This window comes from Echinops telfairi, unplaced genomic scaffold, assembly GCF_000313985.2.
Source record: "Echinops telfairi isolate 266 unplaced genomic scaffold, ASM31398v2 ScPeMD7_2186;HRSCAF=2738, whole genome shotgun sequence".
NCBI classification, from domain to species: Eukaryota; Metazoa; Chordata; class Mammalia; order Afrosoricida; family Tenrecidae; genus Echinops; species Echinops telfairi.
The window spans coordinates 8,496,076-8,511,367 of NW_022106084.1; the positions used below are offsets into that span (position 1 = coordinate 8,496,076).

The 15,292-nt window shown below is 45.7% G+C and overlaps 1 protein-coding gene across 1 annotated transcript in view; it reads right to left on the minus strand.

Moving 5' to 3' along the window:
- The window catches only part of TBC1D9 (TBC1 domain family member 9), a 112,027-nt gene that overhangs the window by 43,307 nt on the left and 53,428 nt on the right, over positions 1-15,292 (minus strand). The window contains exons 4-7 of the mRNA XM_004712141.2: positions 11,699-11,817; positions 2,641-2,869; positions 1,982-2,243; positions 79-286 (exon numbers count right to left, since the gene is read on the minus strand). Of these exons, the coding sequence (XP_004712198.2) occupies positions 79-286; positions 1,982-2,243; positions 2,641-2,869; positions 11,699-11,817 (818 nt within the window). The remainder of the gene's footprint in view (positions 1-78; positions 287-1,981; positions 2,244-2,640; positions 2,870-11,698; positions 11,818-15,292) is intronic.

Below are 15,292 nucleotides of genomic sequence, written 5' to 3' on the forward strand. Positions count from 1 at the left end.
GGGTAAACGAGATTCCTGGTTCACATGGAGAAATCTCACAAAGGACATTTCGCGGGCAGACCTTTAGCGGACACTTACCTCCCGGAGCGGGATAATGAGGCTACACAAGTTCTCCTCCTTGCTGGTAAAACAGATGTAATTTGTGGACACGAACATCTGGCCCAGAATGTGCATTTTGTTAAAGGGGGTCCAGAGGGTACAGTCTGTGTGGCCATCTAATTTTTCGTCTTTGGGCAGCCGGAAAAGCGCGCGGTATCTCTCACTCTTGGCCCGGGCGTCAAGATCCCTAGAAAGCAATAATAATAACTCATCTCATACAAAAAAACACCTTACTGAACCGGCCGCACGCCCCCAGCTCCAGCAGGTCAGGCCAGAGGAAGGACCACAGCCATCGCTGTCTCCCATCCCAGGATGGCGGCAGCTTCAGGTCCCCTCTCGGAAGGAGGTCGTCCCACGGTCTCTGATTAGCTTTGAGATCCGACAGCTGGGCTGCCCTGAGAACCTTTAGGTGGAGTCATTAACATCCTGCCACAATCACACAGCTTCCCGAGACTGATCGTCATTACCAAATAAAGGCTGGTGTGCTTCTTCCATGTGGGTTTTGTTGCTTCTGAGCTGGATGGCCGCTTGCTTGCCTTCAAGCCTTTAGGACCCCAGACGCTGTATCTTTTTTTTTTTAAATCATTTTATTAGGGGCTCATACAACTCTTATCACAATCCATACATACATCAATTGTGTAAAACGCATTTGTACATTCTTTGCCCTCATCATTCTCAAAACATTTCCTCTCCACTTAAGCCCCCGGCATTAGGTCCTCATTTATCCCCTCCCCAGACGCTGTATCTTTTGATGGCTGGGTGCCATCAGCTTTCTTCACCACATTTGCTTATGCACCCATTTGTCTTCAGCGATCCTATCGATCATGGGGAGCTGATGGGGCAGGAGCCTTGCTGTCACCGTGGGTGAAGTGTTGGGCCGTTAACTATCTGCAAACCCACCAGCTGCTCTAAAGCAGAAAGATGCGCCTAACTGTTCCCTTAAAGATTTAGCCTTGGAAACTCGAAGGAGCAGCCTCCTGGATCCTATAAGGTTTACTGGTCTCAGCTGCTCTGCAGGCGAAGGGTAAGGTGGTCAGTCTGCTCTCTCAGAGATTCACAGCCTCAGACCCACCTGGGCAGAGCTAACCACCCGCCCATGTGCTCCTCGACGCCATAGGGCCAACGAGTTTCTATCCTACCGTGTCTCACTCACAGAACTCTGAGTGTCCGAAGCAGTCAGTCCGTTTCATGCCTCCAGCCAGAAAAGTGTGCAGAACACTTGAAGCTGTTCACAATGTGTTAAAGCGAATCAAGGAGGGTGGGTGTCTTGTTTAGAAAGTCTACAAGGCTTGTTATCAGATGGAGAGCCTTGTAAAGTTGATGATGGTAGATGTTGTTAGGCTAAAAATGTGATAACTTATCATTTGATCCCCCTTTGACCCATTTAAAAGTTGCTTCAGTAAAAAAAAAAAGAGTAAAGGGAAAATACACGGAGCCGCTGGTCTGAGCACAGACCAGGGCTGGGAGGGGTCGGCTGTCATGCAGAGTGCACTAGGAAGTGGATTCCTGCAGATGGAGGTCGATCAAAATTTAACGCCTGAACATTTGATCTCCCTTTTGACCTATTTTACATTGATTCTAGCTTTAAAATATTTTCTATTCAACTAAGGTTTTTCTGCATATGAAAGTCAGGAACTGCATTACTAGTTTCTTGTGGGGGATGTGTGTGTGTGGGGTCTGGCAGGGGAGGTTGGGGGGGAGTGGGGGGCAGAGAACAAGGAGAACTGGAAAGAAGAAACTGTTCTAATGTTGATTGTGGTAATGGTTGTACAACCCCTCTTGGTAAGACTGGGCTATTGAATTGTAGGCTATGTGGCTCATGGGCCCCTAAAACCGGCCCGCTTTGTTTCTTAAAGAAACTCTCCATGTTTCCAAGACTCACCGTTTGAGAGCAGAGACTTTCTTAGGGGACTTCTTCTTCAGCTTGGGCAGGGATCTGTCCTGTTCAAAGCCCTCATTGTCCAGGAGCTGCCGCATGGCGATGTTGGCCAGCTGCTCCATCAGCTTGAAGGTTTCGTTGATGTTGAGGAACACAGAGAAGAAGTGCTCGCTGGACCTCGTGCTCACTTTGATCACATCAGGCAGAAGCAGGGTGGCGTTCTTCTCAAGCTGAGTGATGTCCACCCACCGGATGACCAGTTTGGCTGAGCGCAGGGAACAAGGCAGGTCAAACACTCCACGACTCATCATTTTTTTCAAATTCGACTATCTCACATTCCCAGACCCCAATCCCGCTAAGCGCCTTTGTTTGTGAGTCCTTACTTGTGGTTGTTCTGTTCGTGAGTGGACAGAGAAATTTGGGACCGCATCAATGATAAGTCCATAAACAGTATAGATTTGAGTCTCTTTCTACTAAATTACTTCTACCCTCTATGTTATCTTTATTACCTCATGGCTAATTTCTGTAAAAATGTTGAAATAAAAGATGATTCTATTCACTTTTTACAAACAACTTTGACCCATTTGCAACACTTAGTTTCAGTTCGTTCATTTCATATGGTTTATGTGCCCGGAGAAAAGTTCAGTCCACTTTCAACTTACCTTCCCTTCCCATAAGGAAAGAATAGAAGCACAGGTGGTTAATACTGAGGTACATCCAGCCCTGTCGGGGGACCTTCCCCTTCCAGTAACTGCAAGAGTAATAGTTGACGAGTTTCTCCTCCTCCGGCATCCCAAAGAGCCGATGGAATTTCACAATGGCTTCCTTAAACTTCTCCGTGTCATCGTCTTCCTTTACGTCGTTGATTTTGTTATACTCCGCGATGATGCCCTGTGGAGAGAGGAGGCCCAGAGCATCCACCTGGAATCACCGCAAGCAAAGCACGCGTCGGAGGCGCAAAGGGAAAGCAGCAGTAACAACAGCACACCGAAGGACGAATTCTGCAGAAAGCCTAGCTGAAAATGCAAAGCCCCTTCACAAAGAGCATTTGTGAAGTGAACGGTTTCAAACGGCATTGCAGATTTTATCATCTGTTTACTGGTGTTATTCATTTTATTAGGCTTACTTGGAAGGAAGCCTGATGTTTTTATTTAGCAAATGAGGAGATGTTAACCCAAAGGCCAACTTCCTGCCTGACTCAAAACCAACCCAAATCCTTCACAAATAGCAAACTTGACAGTGGACAGGAGAGGGAAGGAAGACCAGGGTGCATGGCTCCATGTGTTAGTCTGGGTACACTAGAGAAACAAATCCACAGAAACCCATATGTATAAGAGAGTTTTATAGAAAGGGTAAATGCACATCAAGAAAACATCCCAACCCAGTGCTGCCCAAGCCCACAAGTCCAACATTAGCTCATATGTCTGACACCAATCCACAAAGTCCTCCTCCATCTCACAAAACACACACAATGATGCCGACTGCAGGAGGAAAGCCCAGTCAGTGAACGTGTAAGTATCTCAGCGCTGGCAGGGGTCTCCACATGGGTGCTGCAGCACCCAGGGCTGCATCGGGGTAGGTCCATGCAACTTCTCCTCGGGGATGTCTTGCAGGAAGTGAGCCTTGCCAGCTGAAGCAGGGAACTGGCTAAGGCAGCTGTACCCTGGTCCGACCATCACAAAGCAAGAGACCCAAGAACTAGAAAGCTGAGGCTCACCAAGCCATTTATCCCTCCGCTCTTCAATTAACCCCACATGTGTTTATTGGCCAGGTTGGCACAACATACTTTAACTAACTCACTCTAATTGACACTTGGATTCAGGTCTTTTGTCTTAGGTCATGGCTAGTATCAAAGAATCCAGAGAAATGGCACAAGCAGCCATTTAAGCAAAAAATTAATTGAGTGTAAAAATTATATTAGACATACATATTTTGCATGGTTGGAAAGGTAATGAAATATTTGCATAGCAAGTAAGTAAATGGTTTAACCTGCTACCCCATCACTACTGCAACAGGAGAGGTCTTTTATTGCTACCCAGTTTTTCTTTAGTTCTCTGAAAATTGGCTTTTACATACAAATGGGGCTTAAAAATTCATGGAAAAATAGAATTGAAAGATAGCTGAATTTCTTCCATGAACTCTTTGAAGCTCCCCCCCTCCCCCCCTCCACGTTTATCTCTTAAGAAGCCCTGATGAGTTATGCGTTGGGCTGCCAACCACAAGGTCAGTGGTTCAAATCCGCCAGCCACTTGGTAGGCTAAAGATTAGACTATATGTTCCCATGATGATTTACAGACTTAGAAGCCCAATGGGGTAGTTCTACTCTAGCTTATAGGGTATCCATGAGTCAGAATTGCTCTGGTTGGATACCTGTTGAGAAAAAAATGCTCCCTCTTAAATGACATCTTTGATTTTGTAATCACAACCCCACCCCCACACGCATCTTATGATCTTTGATTTCAAGGCAGCACTGGAAAGGCATGAGCTGAGATCAAGAAAGCCTTAGGCTCTGGTGTGGAAAATATCATGGCGGATCTGTGTGCATGTGGGCAGCCTCTCCAATTCTCGCTGACATGGAAGATACAGCCTTTTCTTGACCGAGCCTTCTGTATCCTAAGCACAGAAAATCACACTGCCTCAGACCTGGAATTCCTGCCCTCAGATCAGTGAGTCCCAAAGTGGGTGATACCACCTCCCCGCTGGGGGCTTCAAAAGCAGATACTTCTACCTTATCCTGCATTATGGGCTTTAAAACCAACATTTCTAATTGTCAGGGTGGTGGCTGAGTACATTTTTCCTGAAATGAGGGCAATAGGCCCGATAAGTCTGGGAACCTCTCCATTAGTCTTTTGCTTCCAGTACAGCCGTAATGCTCCCTACAAACTAATCTTCTGCCATACTGTTTTGTTGACAGCACATTTATTATCATTTTCTTCAGTTAGTTCCTCACTATCACCAGCATGAAGAAAAAAATTCTATACTATACATGTTGTTGTTGTTGTTGGGTGCCATCGAGTCAGCTCCGACCCACAGCGACCCCACGTCCAACAGACGGGAACACTGCAGGTCCTGCGCCATCCTCAGAGTCGTTCCTCTGCCTGAGCTCACGGATGCGGCCACTGTGTCCCCCCATCTCCTGAGGGCCTTCCTCTCTTCCACCGCCCCTCCACTTTACCAGACATGCTGTCCTTCTCCAGGGACTGGTCTCTCCTGACAGCACGTCCAAAACAAGACGATGTCTCGCCATCCTTGCCTCTGAAGGGCACTCCAGCCTTACTTCTTCGAATACAGGTGGGTTTGTCGTTTTAGCAATCCTAGGTACTTTCAACATTCTTCTCTGGCACCACAATCTAAATACATTGGTTCTTCTACAGGCTTCCTTAATTCAAGAGCCACCTTTGGGACTAAGCCTAAACAATCACCTGGTCTCTCATAGTAACTACTAGAAAAACAAATGAACAAAGAAACAAACAAACCATTGGCATGGAGCCGATTCTGACTCATGGCAATCCCATGCATGCTGAAGTAGAATTAGGCTCCACTGGATTTTCAATGGCGGAGTTTTAGAAGTAGATTCCCAGATCTCTCCTCTGAAGAACCCATAGGGGGATCTGAGTCACCAACCTTTCAGTTACTAGCTGACCGCTTAGTCATTTGTATCACCCACGGTCTCCATGACAGCCCATCCGCAATCTCCACTAGTGGAATATGTTCCAATTCGCCTAAGCTTGTCATCCAAGTGTTTTTAGACCTTCTTGCCGGTGGTTCTTCTGTTCCACCTGCAACCTGCCTATCTGCTTGCCTAAGTTCAGACGGTTCTGTGAAATGAATCCGACCAAGCCCCGTGTCTGGTCCAATGCCCACCGCCTGTGAACTTCTCCCAATGATGATGCGACTTCCCCACAGTCAGGACCGCCGATTCTCAGTGCCGTGCCTGGACTGAGATTATTTCCTAAATTTTCACTGACTTATGTTCTAGCCCTCTTGCCAGCACTGGTGAGGTTTAGTCTTCTAGAATCTCAATCTCCATTCAATTCTAGTTAAAAGCAAATATAAACATAAACAATGACCACCACAGCAAAGAGTGGGCTCACTATGCAAACACCACACCAAGGCAAGTCTTCAACGCACTCTTCTAACAAGAAATTGCCCCTAAGCCTCTCCTACACCATCTACACCTTTTCTCTCCAAGGAAGAAAGATGCTTTGGGCTCTTGTAAAGATCTGCAGCCTCAGAAATCCACTGGGACCATTCTACTCTGCCTAGCAGAGTCACTATGAGTCAGAACGGGCCATAGGGCAGGGAGTGGCTCTGCAGGACAAAGACCTGGCCGTCTGCTTCTATAGAGATTACAGCCAGGAAAGCCCCAGGGGGCAGTTCCACTCTGTCCCATGGAGCTGCTTTAAGTCAGAATCCACTCAATGGCCCACAACAACCCAACATCGTACCTCTCTATTCGCCTACATTATATAGTGACTGAAAAAGAATTCTGTCTATCTCTCTGCAGGTGCAGGGGTTATGTGCTGGGCTGCAATCCACATGGTTGGCCGTCCAAAGCCACCAGCAGCTGCTCAGGAGAAAGACTGGGCTTTCTACTCCCAGAAACAGTTAGTCTCGGAAACCCCCAGGGGGTCGCTAAGAGGCAGCATGGAGTCCATGGCAGTGAGTGAGATACTAAACACAAGTTCCTAAGAGAGTGATGGCATCTTGAATATTATTTTTTATCATCAGTGTCTATTATGAAGCCCTGGTGGTATAGTGGGTCACACGCTGGGCTCCTAACCGCAAGGTAAGCAGTTCAGGAACACCAGTTGCTCTGGGAGAGAAAGATGAGGCTTTCTACTTCCATCAAGACTGACGGTCTCAGAAACCCACGAGGACACTGCCACTCAGCCCTGGGGCACCGTGAGTCAGAGGGACCTGATGGCAGCGGGTGAGTGAGTTTGTGAAAGACTGCAATTAGATAAGCATAAGTTATATTTCCAATTTGGAATGGAAACATCTTAAGGGAATAGATTTCAGCCTTTACTATGTCATCCAGAGATGGAGAATTCTACATTTCAAGTTAAAATGTTATGTTAGTAACCTTTATGAAGGTAAGGACCAGGCTGCTGACTCCTATTATTTGGCCACACAGGAGAGAAGGCTGGTCGGCCACAGAAGTGGTCACATACTGTCCTGTGAGACGAAGTTAAGATCGTCTCCCGATCACCACTTCTGATACTTCTCTTGCGAGAACAGACGTGTTCCAGGCCCCTTTAGGGGTAAGCAGGCTTTGAGCTGGTTAGGTGTCACTGAGCCACTTCCAACTCAGGACAAAACACCACCAGGCCCTGCGCCGCCCTCGCAGCTGTTCTTGGGTTTGAACCCATTGCTGCAGCCACGCTGTCCGTCCATCTTGTCCAGGGCCTTCCTCTTGTTCGCTGCCCCTCCACTTTACCAAACGTGATGTCCTTCTCCAGGGACTGGTCTCTCCTGAGAACATGTTGAAAGTAAGTGAGACCAGGTCTTGCCATCCTTGCCTCCAAGGAGCATTCTTGTTGTACTTCTTCCAAGACAGATTTGATTGTTCTTTCTGGCAATCCATGGTATTTCCAAAAGTCTTCGTTAGTACCATACTTCAAATGCATGAATGCTTCATCAGTCTTCATTATTCAACGTTCAACTTTCACATGCATATGAGCCAACTGAAAATCCATACATGGCTTGGTCAGGCTCGCCTTGCTCCTTAAAGTAACATCCTTGTTTTTCAACACCTTAGAGAGGTCTTGTGCAGCAGATTTACCCAATGCAATGCATCATTTGATCTCTTGACTGCTGCTTCCGTGAGCATTGATTATGAATCCCAACAAGACGAAATCATCGACAACTTCAAATCTTTTCTCCATTTATCATGCAGTTACCTATTGGTCCAGTTGGTAGCTTAGTGGTTATGGATTGGGGTGTGATTCACAAGGCCTGAAGTTCAAAAAAACCCCACTCCATGGGAGAAAAATGAGGCTTTCTACTCCTGTAAACAGATAAAGAGTCTTGGAAACTCACAGGGGCAGTTTGACCCAGTCTTCCAGAGTTACTGTAAGTTGGTATCTGCCTGATGGCAGTGAGAGTAACAGGTTTTGATAGAGGGTCACTTTAGGGGACTTAGAGGCAGGCAGGGCGAGGGTACTAGCGTGCTGGTTGGGGAAGAAAGAAGCCAGTGTAAAAATGGAAGAGGGATGAGAAAAAAACATCTATCTTTGTTGGCCAATATATTTATAGCCTATATGATATTTGACACCTGGCAATTCCTTTAGAGGGATCTCAAAAGGTGTATAAGAATGAACAAAGAATAAAAACCTGAGTACATGCAAGTGACTGAATATGAACTGTCCACTAGGAGACTAGTAGTTGGCTCTGAAAGTAATCCTAGCAGACAATCAACAGCAACAAGATTCTCTTGGCCCCCAGAACCCCTGCAGCGGGGCTCTCACCTAGAGTGGAAAATGGAAAGGCCACTGGGCAGGAGCGGCGGGTAACAATCAAATGATGCCCCTATGTTCATGGGAAAATGCAATGAAAACATCGTGGAATTCTCTCCACAAGCTTTCTCAAGCTCCCTGATATATTTAAACTATTTTTCCCCTGACTATAAAATGACTACATGTCTATGTAAAAAGTTTAGTAAAAAGCAGGAAAGACAATAAAATTGGACCATTCTATGAAATCTTAAAGAGAAACAAAATATCATATTCTGGCTTGAAGTTCCTCCTAAAGTTGAAAGTACAGATATGCTTTTTAACTTTGACTAAAAACCTAGTTGTTACAATATTAAAAAAAAAACAAAACTCAGATTAGATAAAAATTTTAAACTTTGTATGTAAAAAATTACCATAGGCAAAATCAAAAGGCAAATGACAAAACATAGAAATAATTTCCACATATGCTCATGTCATTCATGAAAGGCGACAGACCTTTAGTACAAGAATTTTCAAAAAATTAAAGAAAAATAAGATCAAAAAGCCCAAAATGTTCAACTTGATTCATAATAAGATAAATACAAATTAAAACACTAAAATATTATTCATTTATTACCCAAAGATTCTAAAACCCGGCAATATACTTTGCTGGCAAGATTGTGGAGATGCAAAACTGCACAATCCTATGGACAGGAATTTGGCAATCGCCAACCATGTCACACATGAATTCATTCACACTTTTTTAGGAAATACCACTTAAAGCAGTGTACTCTAAAGCCAGTACAAACTTACACACACATGAAAACATATATGCTGCATTGTCTGCAATGGCCAAATATTGGAAATTACCTCAATGTCTAATAACATATAGCTGTAAAATAGTAAGGTATTACATGCAACATGGATGACAGACAGAAAAAAGACATCAAGTGGAGACAGCCCGTAAGTATCAAATCAGTTTACCAGTAGCTGAGTTAATAGTGGAGAGCCCTGGTGGCATAGTGGCTTATGAATCAAGCTGCTAACCAGAAGTCAGCAGTTCGAAACCACGACCCACTTCAAAGGAGAAAAATGAGGCTTTCTTCTCCTGTAAAGAGTTATAGCCTCAGAGACCCACAGGGACACTTATGCTCTGTTCTTTGGGGTAACCATGAACTGGAATGGGCTCAGTAATCGTAAACTTGCTTTGGGGTTTTTAGTAACTTGAATATTATCTTCTTAGTTTTATTAAATGCACCATGCTTATCTAAGATGTCAATATTAAAGGAAGCTGAGTCGGGGGTACATGGAGGGAATTCTTTGTACGACCTTCTCTAAATCTAAAATTGTTTCAAATATAAGAAACAAAATTAAGAGAAGTAGCCTTAGACACAAACAACCAAAGAGCACGCCAGAGATCTCTATGGACGAATACTGAGTGTTTTCCAGGAGGTATTGGGTAAGAAGCACAACGTGCCGAGAAGCACACGTGAAATGAAGCCTTTCTGGCAGACTTAAAGGGAACTAAGAAGAAAACACATATGAGGCGATCTATCTGATCATCTTTACAGAAGAAACACGGGAAATGTCCACCTGGTAATGACGGAAGCTGACCGTCTGCCCCCAAGCTGTCAGAGACACAGGAAAGAAGGGAAGCAGAAAGGGGGCACACTTTGGGAGGAATCTGCAGGTTGGGGAGAATGTGAATGTTTCACGTATTCAGAAAAGCACGTTAAGCAATGAGGGGGAACTGTAAGCAAATGTTATGTAATGTTCAGAGTGGGGGCGGGACAAGCATAGGATGAGCCTGGACTACTTATGATAGGAGAATGAAGTGCTCCAGAACCACACTGGGAGCGAGCCACAGGGACATGGAGTGTGTAAGTGCTCCCTGTAGCGGAATCTGGGATAAGGCAGCGCTGAAATAATGAAGTCCATCATTAACGCATAAACCAAGGAAAACACGGGAACCTACGAGCTCATACTAGCAATAACGAGATAGGTAAATTAAACGGTTTATACAGTTTATAGTACAATACTGAGTGCCAACTGGTCAAGGGGGGAAATGTGGGGTAGGAGAAACCAACAGAGTGATTCTGGGAAAAATTACAGCTGGATATTAAATTAAAGGGGTGGGGGTGGGGCGTGGGATTTTGATGAGGGGCAGGATATTTGTGTCACCACAATGTGTTTCTTATAGAATATTGTAAACTGTTTATTATTTGCCAAGGCAAATTAGGAACTATACAGTGGAGGAATGACCGGATTATCAAAATCTGCATCCCTGAGAAGAGGCTGTGGGTATTGTGTGCCTCCAGAAATGATATCCTGAGAAGCAACAGCGAACTTTATACAGTCTGCCAGCCAGGAATGCCCAATCTGAATTTCTGCAAAAGGGAAGAAGACCTGGCAAACTCAACCTAGAGAATGTTAAGAACCGAAAACAGAACCGAAAAGAGGGGCCAGTGGTGATGAAAAAAGCACATCGATTAAGGGTAAGTGCACACTGATTGCTCTGCGCCGTCAATAAACTGTGCATCTATAAACGGTAATTGAACTGGCCACCGCTATGCGATCGACAAGTTTCTACAACCACGAGAGAGGGAGGAGAGGCGCGAGCACGTGCAGGAGCTGCTAAGGCTGCTTCAAGCCAAGACCTCCTAGGATTTGGTGACTTGGTTTGGAGCTTTAGAGTCATGTGTGCATGGGACATCCTGGCTCATTGGCTTACTAATAGTCCTACACAGGACAGCATCGTTACTGTGTTGATACTTGTACTGTACTTGATACTATATTAAGATTGTACTTGTACTGTACTTGTATTGAACTATACCTGATACTACATTGAGATATGGTATCAGTTTTCAATCTACATAAGTTGATTACCACAAATATTGCCATGGAAGAAACGATCCTCCCTCTGATAGTTCTCCGAATGGCACACACGCGTGTGTTCTCCGTCGCTAATGGAAAGGCTGGGAGTCCCCACCCAGCCTGCAGTGCCTTGCAAGAAAGGCCGGGAAATCTGCTTCTGTAAAGACAACAGCCCAGAAAACTCGAGGGAGCACGCCCGCCCTCTCCCAACAGCTGGGCCTCCCGGAGTCGGACTCGACTCAGCGGCCACAGGGATCCCAACAGGAAAAACACACGGCAACAGTGAGGGGAAAATGCCCGGCACAGGGAGCACACAAGGAAGTCAGCCATCGAGGCAACACGTTCACAGGGTCGAGGGGCGTGTCTTCTATGGTTCTAATGTTTCTGCGTGGTCCCTCCATGAAATCCCTACCTGTATTTTGCCTCTCACGAACGTGGTGATGTCATTCTCGTTCTCGAAGATGGAGAGCGTCTGCAGCAGGTTGTGCTCCAGCCATTCCCAGTGCTCCGTGATCTCTTTCCTGGAACCCCCTGCGTGCACACGGGAACGGGCATGAGAAACTGTGGAAAGCGCATGACGGCACACGGGTTAAAGAGCCAGCCTCCCTTCCTCAAGAACCTTTGCCTCAAAGGCCACTCCTGCAGCCCACCGCGCTGCCTGCAGTGCTCTTCTCTCCGGCAGGGGTGACTGCTATCCCAGAAGGCCCTTCGTGACATGAAAACCCAGGAGTACATGTTCTGTTAGCATCTGAGAGGAGGTCAATCGCTGTGCCGGTTAGTCCAGCAAACGTGCAGGCCGAAGGTGACAGCCTTTCCTTACATTCCCCTTTCTGGATTGGATGCCGTAGCACTCCCGTCCCTCCCTCCCTCCCGAAGGTGTGCACTTTACAGAGTCAGGGAGATCTTGTGGCAATGCTAGGTTACCGTTGTTGAGTTGCAACAATAGGAGAGCTTTGAGCTGCCACTGGAGATCTGATGTAACCGCCTCCTACCGTAGGCAAAATCCATCCCCCCTCCATTCAATGATGAGTGAGATGTGAAAATGGACTGTCTCCAGGGGCGAGCAGGCTGCCTGGCTCTCAGGAGCATGAGACGGGATGAGGTCATCCTTGCAGCCGCCAACAGAGATTCTGCATTTGGGTCAGTACCCAGCATACATCACCTTCAAACGGAAGCCACCGTGGCTTAGAAATACTCTATATAACCTTTACCCTGCCTTCTACTCACAACTGCAGGGCAGTAAGGGGCCACCATGAGGATGCGGTTTTAAAGATACTGGAATAAATTCCCTTCCTCTTTATTCAAGCCCTGGGGTTGTTAAAGTTCCTACAGAAAAGGACAACCAACAAACAAAATCCGCTTTAAAAATATATCATCCACCTATGAAGGGGCTTCAAAAAGTTCCAGGAAAATGCAATGAAAAGATAATGGAGTTTTCCCACAAATATTTTGAAGCCCTCGTCGGGGCAGATAGATAAAATGTTCTACGCTTTCCAGAAGGAGAGATGGAATTTGGAAGTCTACTGATTTATCTGGCAAGCATCTCCTTAGATTTCCAAGTTATCTTTTAATTGATTTCTTAAAAGCACCTTTTCGCTCTGTTCCTGGTCACCAGTGATTCAAACATAGCTCAGAATCTCACTGATTCCTTCCTGACAAAGAAGGAAAGGGACAAGAGTGTCGACAAGTACACTGGGAGCCACCCTGAGAAAACGGGAGGCCTGCTTGCGGGGTCCTCTCTGATGCTCTCTCTGGAGCGGCAGAGCGAAACCCAACCCAACCCAACCCAGGGGCTCATTTTCGTCCCTTTTAAGATGAAATGCCACAAGCCAAGCTATTGAGAGGTCAGGATAAGTTGTTTAAATCACTGCATTCATAAATGATCATCTGAAATGTTAACATTCATCTAATTCATGATTCAAACAAAAAAAACACATAAGCCCCCACTTCAATCACAATAAAAAGTTAAACTTCAACATTGCCTACATAGAAGACTTAGCAGAGGGGGAAGAGGGGGTTTCTTACAGGAGAGGCTACTGAAATCCAATCCAAGGCTGTGCCATTGAACATGGCGGAAGTAGTAAATCTGTTTATGGGAGCTACTAGAATAAACTGCCAGAATGTCTAAATTGGCATTTTTTTTCTTGGCTCATTCATTTATGGATGGAAAACTGTGTTGTTCTGCATCCCAAAACTATGATAAAGTCCTAACCCCTACACTGGTCAATATGAGCCATTCAGGAACTGGGGAGTTTCTTTTGTGATGTGAACGAGGAGGTCAGAATGGGGTGATCCTAAACCTGATTGCTCCCAAGTGGCATCGTGTAACCTGTGCAGAATAGGCATAGACACACAGCAGAAGGGTGCCATACGACTACCTGAGGACCTACCTGTCCGCCAAGGAACACCAAGGACAGGCAAAGAAGGGTGCCCTGCTAGATCCAATGCCCCGCGTTGCACTCTGGTCTTCCAAACTGTGAGGCAATGAATGTTCAGTGAAGCCAGCCATTTAGGGTGTTATTTTTGTTGGTTTGTTACTGAAGCACCAGGTAGTGAAGGCAGAGTCACTGTCACGTATGTTACAAACAACAGCATGATGCTGTCCTACAAGGTTACGGCATGAGCTCAGGGCACTTGAGTCCCCACCTCTCTCTGCCCCCAGCCAGTTGTGTGACTTTAGACAGTTTGCTTTATCCTCCTCTCGCTTAAATTCGTTACTTGGAAATTAAGACTACGATGTCCAGGAGTCCAGGAAGACAAAGAATGTTGGGAAACGGACTGTGGTGGCAATTGTGCACTTCTGCTTGACGTGATCAAACTATGGAATGATACATGTATCAACTCCCAATTAATAATAAATTTTAACAAAAAGAAAGTGAGACTAATGGACAGGGAAACAACTAAAACAAAAACCCCACTCATCTTATAGCAATACTATTAAAATCACAAGTGGGAATATGTGCAGTTAAGGGGTTTGGTGGCACAGTGTTTAAAGTGCTCACCGGCTAGCCAAGAAGTCATTGGTTGGAACCCATCAACTGCTCCTGAAGAAAGTTATAGTACTGTTTCCATAGAGATATTCCACCTTGGAAACCCAATGGGGAAGTTCTATTCTGACTAATAGAGACGCTATGAGTTGAGATCAACTTGAATGTAATAGGCTTTGGTGAAGGTGATAGGTTTATTGTGCCAACGAGGCATCCATAAGAACTTGTGGGTGGAGTTTAATCAGATCACAGCTTGATTGGAAGATGATGAGATAAATGGCTTTCCATGGCCTGCCCCCTTCTCTCTTTCTCCCTGGTGACCAGACCAGCACTCTGCTGCCTGAGCTAGTTCTTTGTCTCACTACTGTATGTGCTGCACTACTGTAGGTTGAACCAACTCGTGGGTCATGCTGCCTTGCTGAGCATCACTGAGGTTCCATTGAGACCTGCTTTCGCCACACTGCTGGTACATATGTCACTTGAACTCAAGGCTGGTGGATCCTGCTGCTATGCAAACATCATGAGACCCCTTGGGGCCAGCTTCGCTAAGCTCCCAAGCTACTGACTGACTGTTGCTGTCCAACCCTGCTGACTTTGCCTGTCTTGCCTCAGGGCAGACTCTGCTGTCTGCTTCCATGAGCTTGGACCAGCAGCCATAGTAAGGTTCACGAAAGGGAGTTGAACTGAGCCCTCTTTACTGCTATGTGGACTCATTAACCATTACACACACACACACACACACACACACACACACACACACAAATAAAATCATAAGTGTCCTGGTTTTGTTTCTCTAGAGAACCCTGCCTAATACAGTGAATATCTAGATACACACTTTGAAAAGCAGAATATACTTTTCAACTGTAAAGTACAGTGTTTACTTGGTCTATTTAAGCACTGAGTCATTTAGAGTTTGCTAGAGAACTTGCCACTGGAGATCCCCTTGCAGAGGGGTCTCGGGGAGGAGATGAGCCAGTCAGGGTGCGATGTAACAATGATGAGAAATACAACCTTCCTCT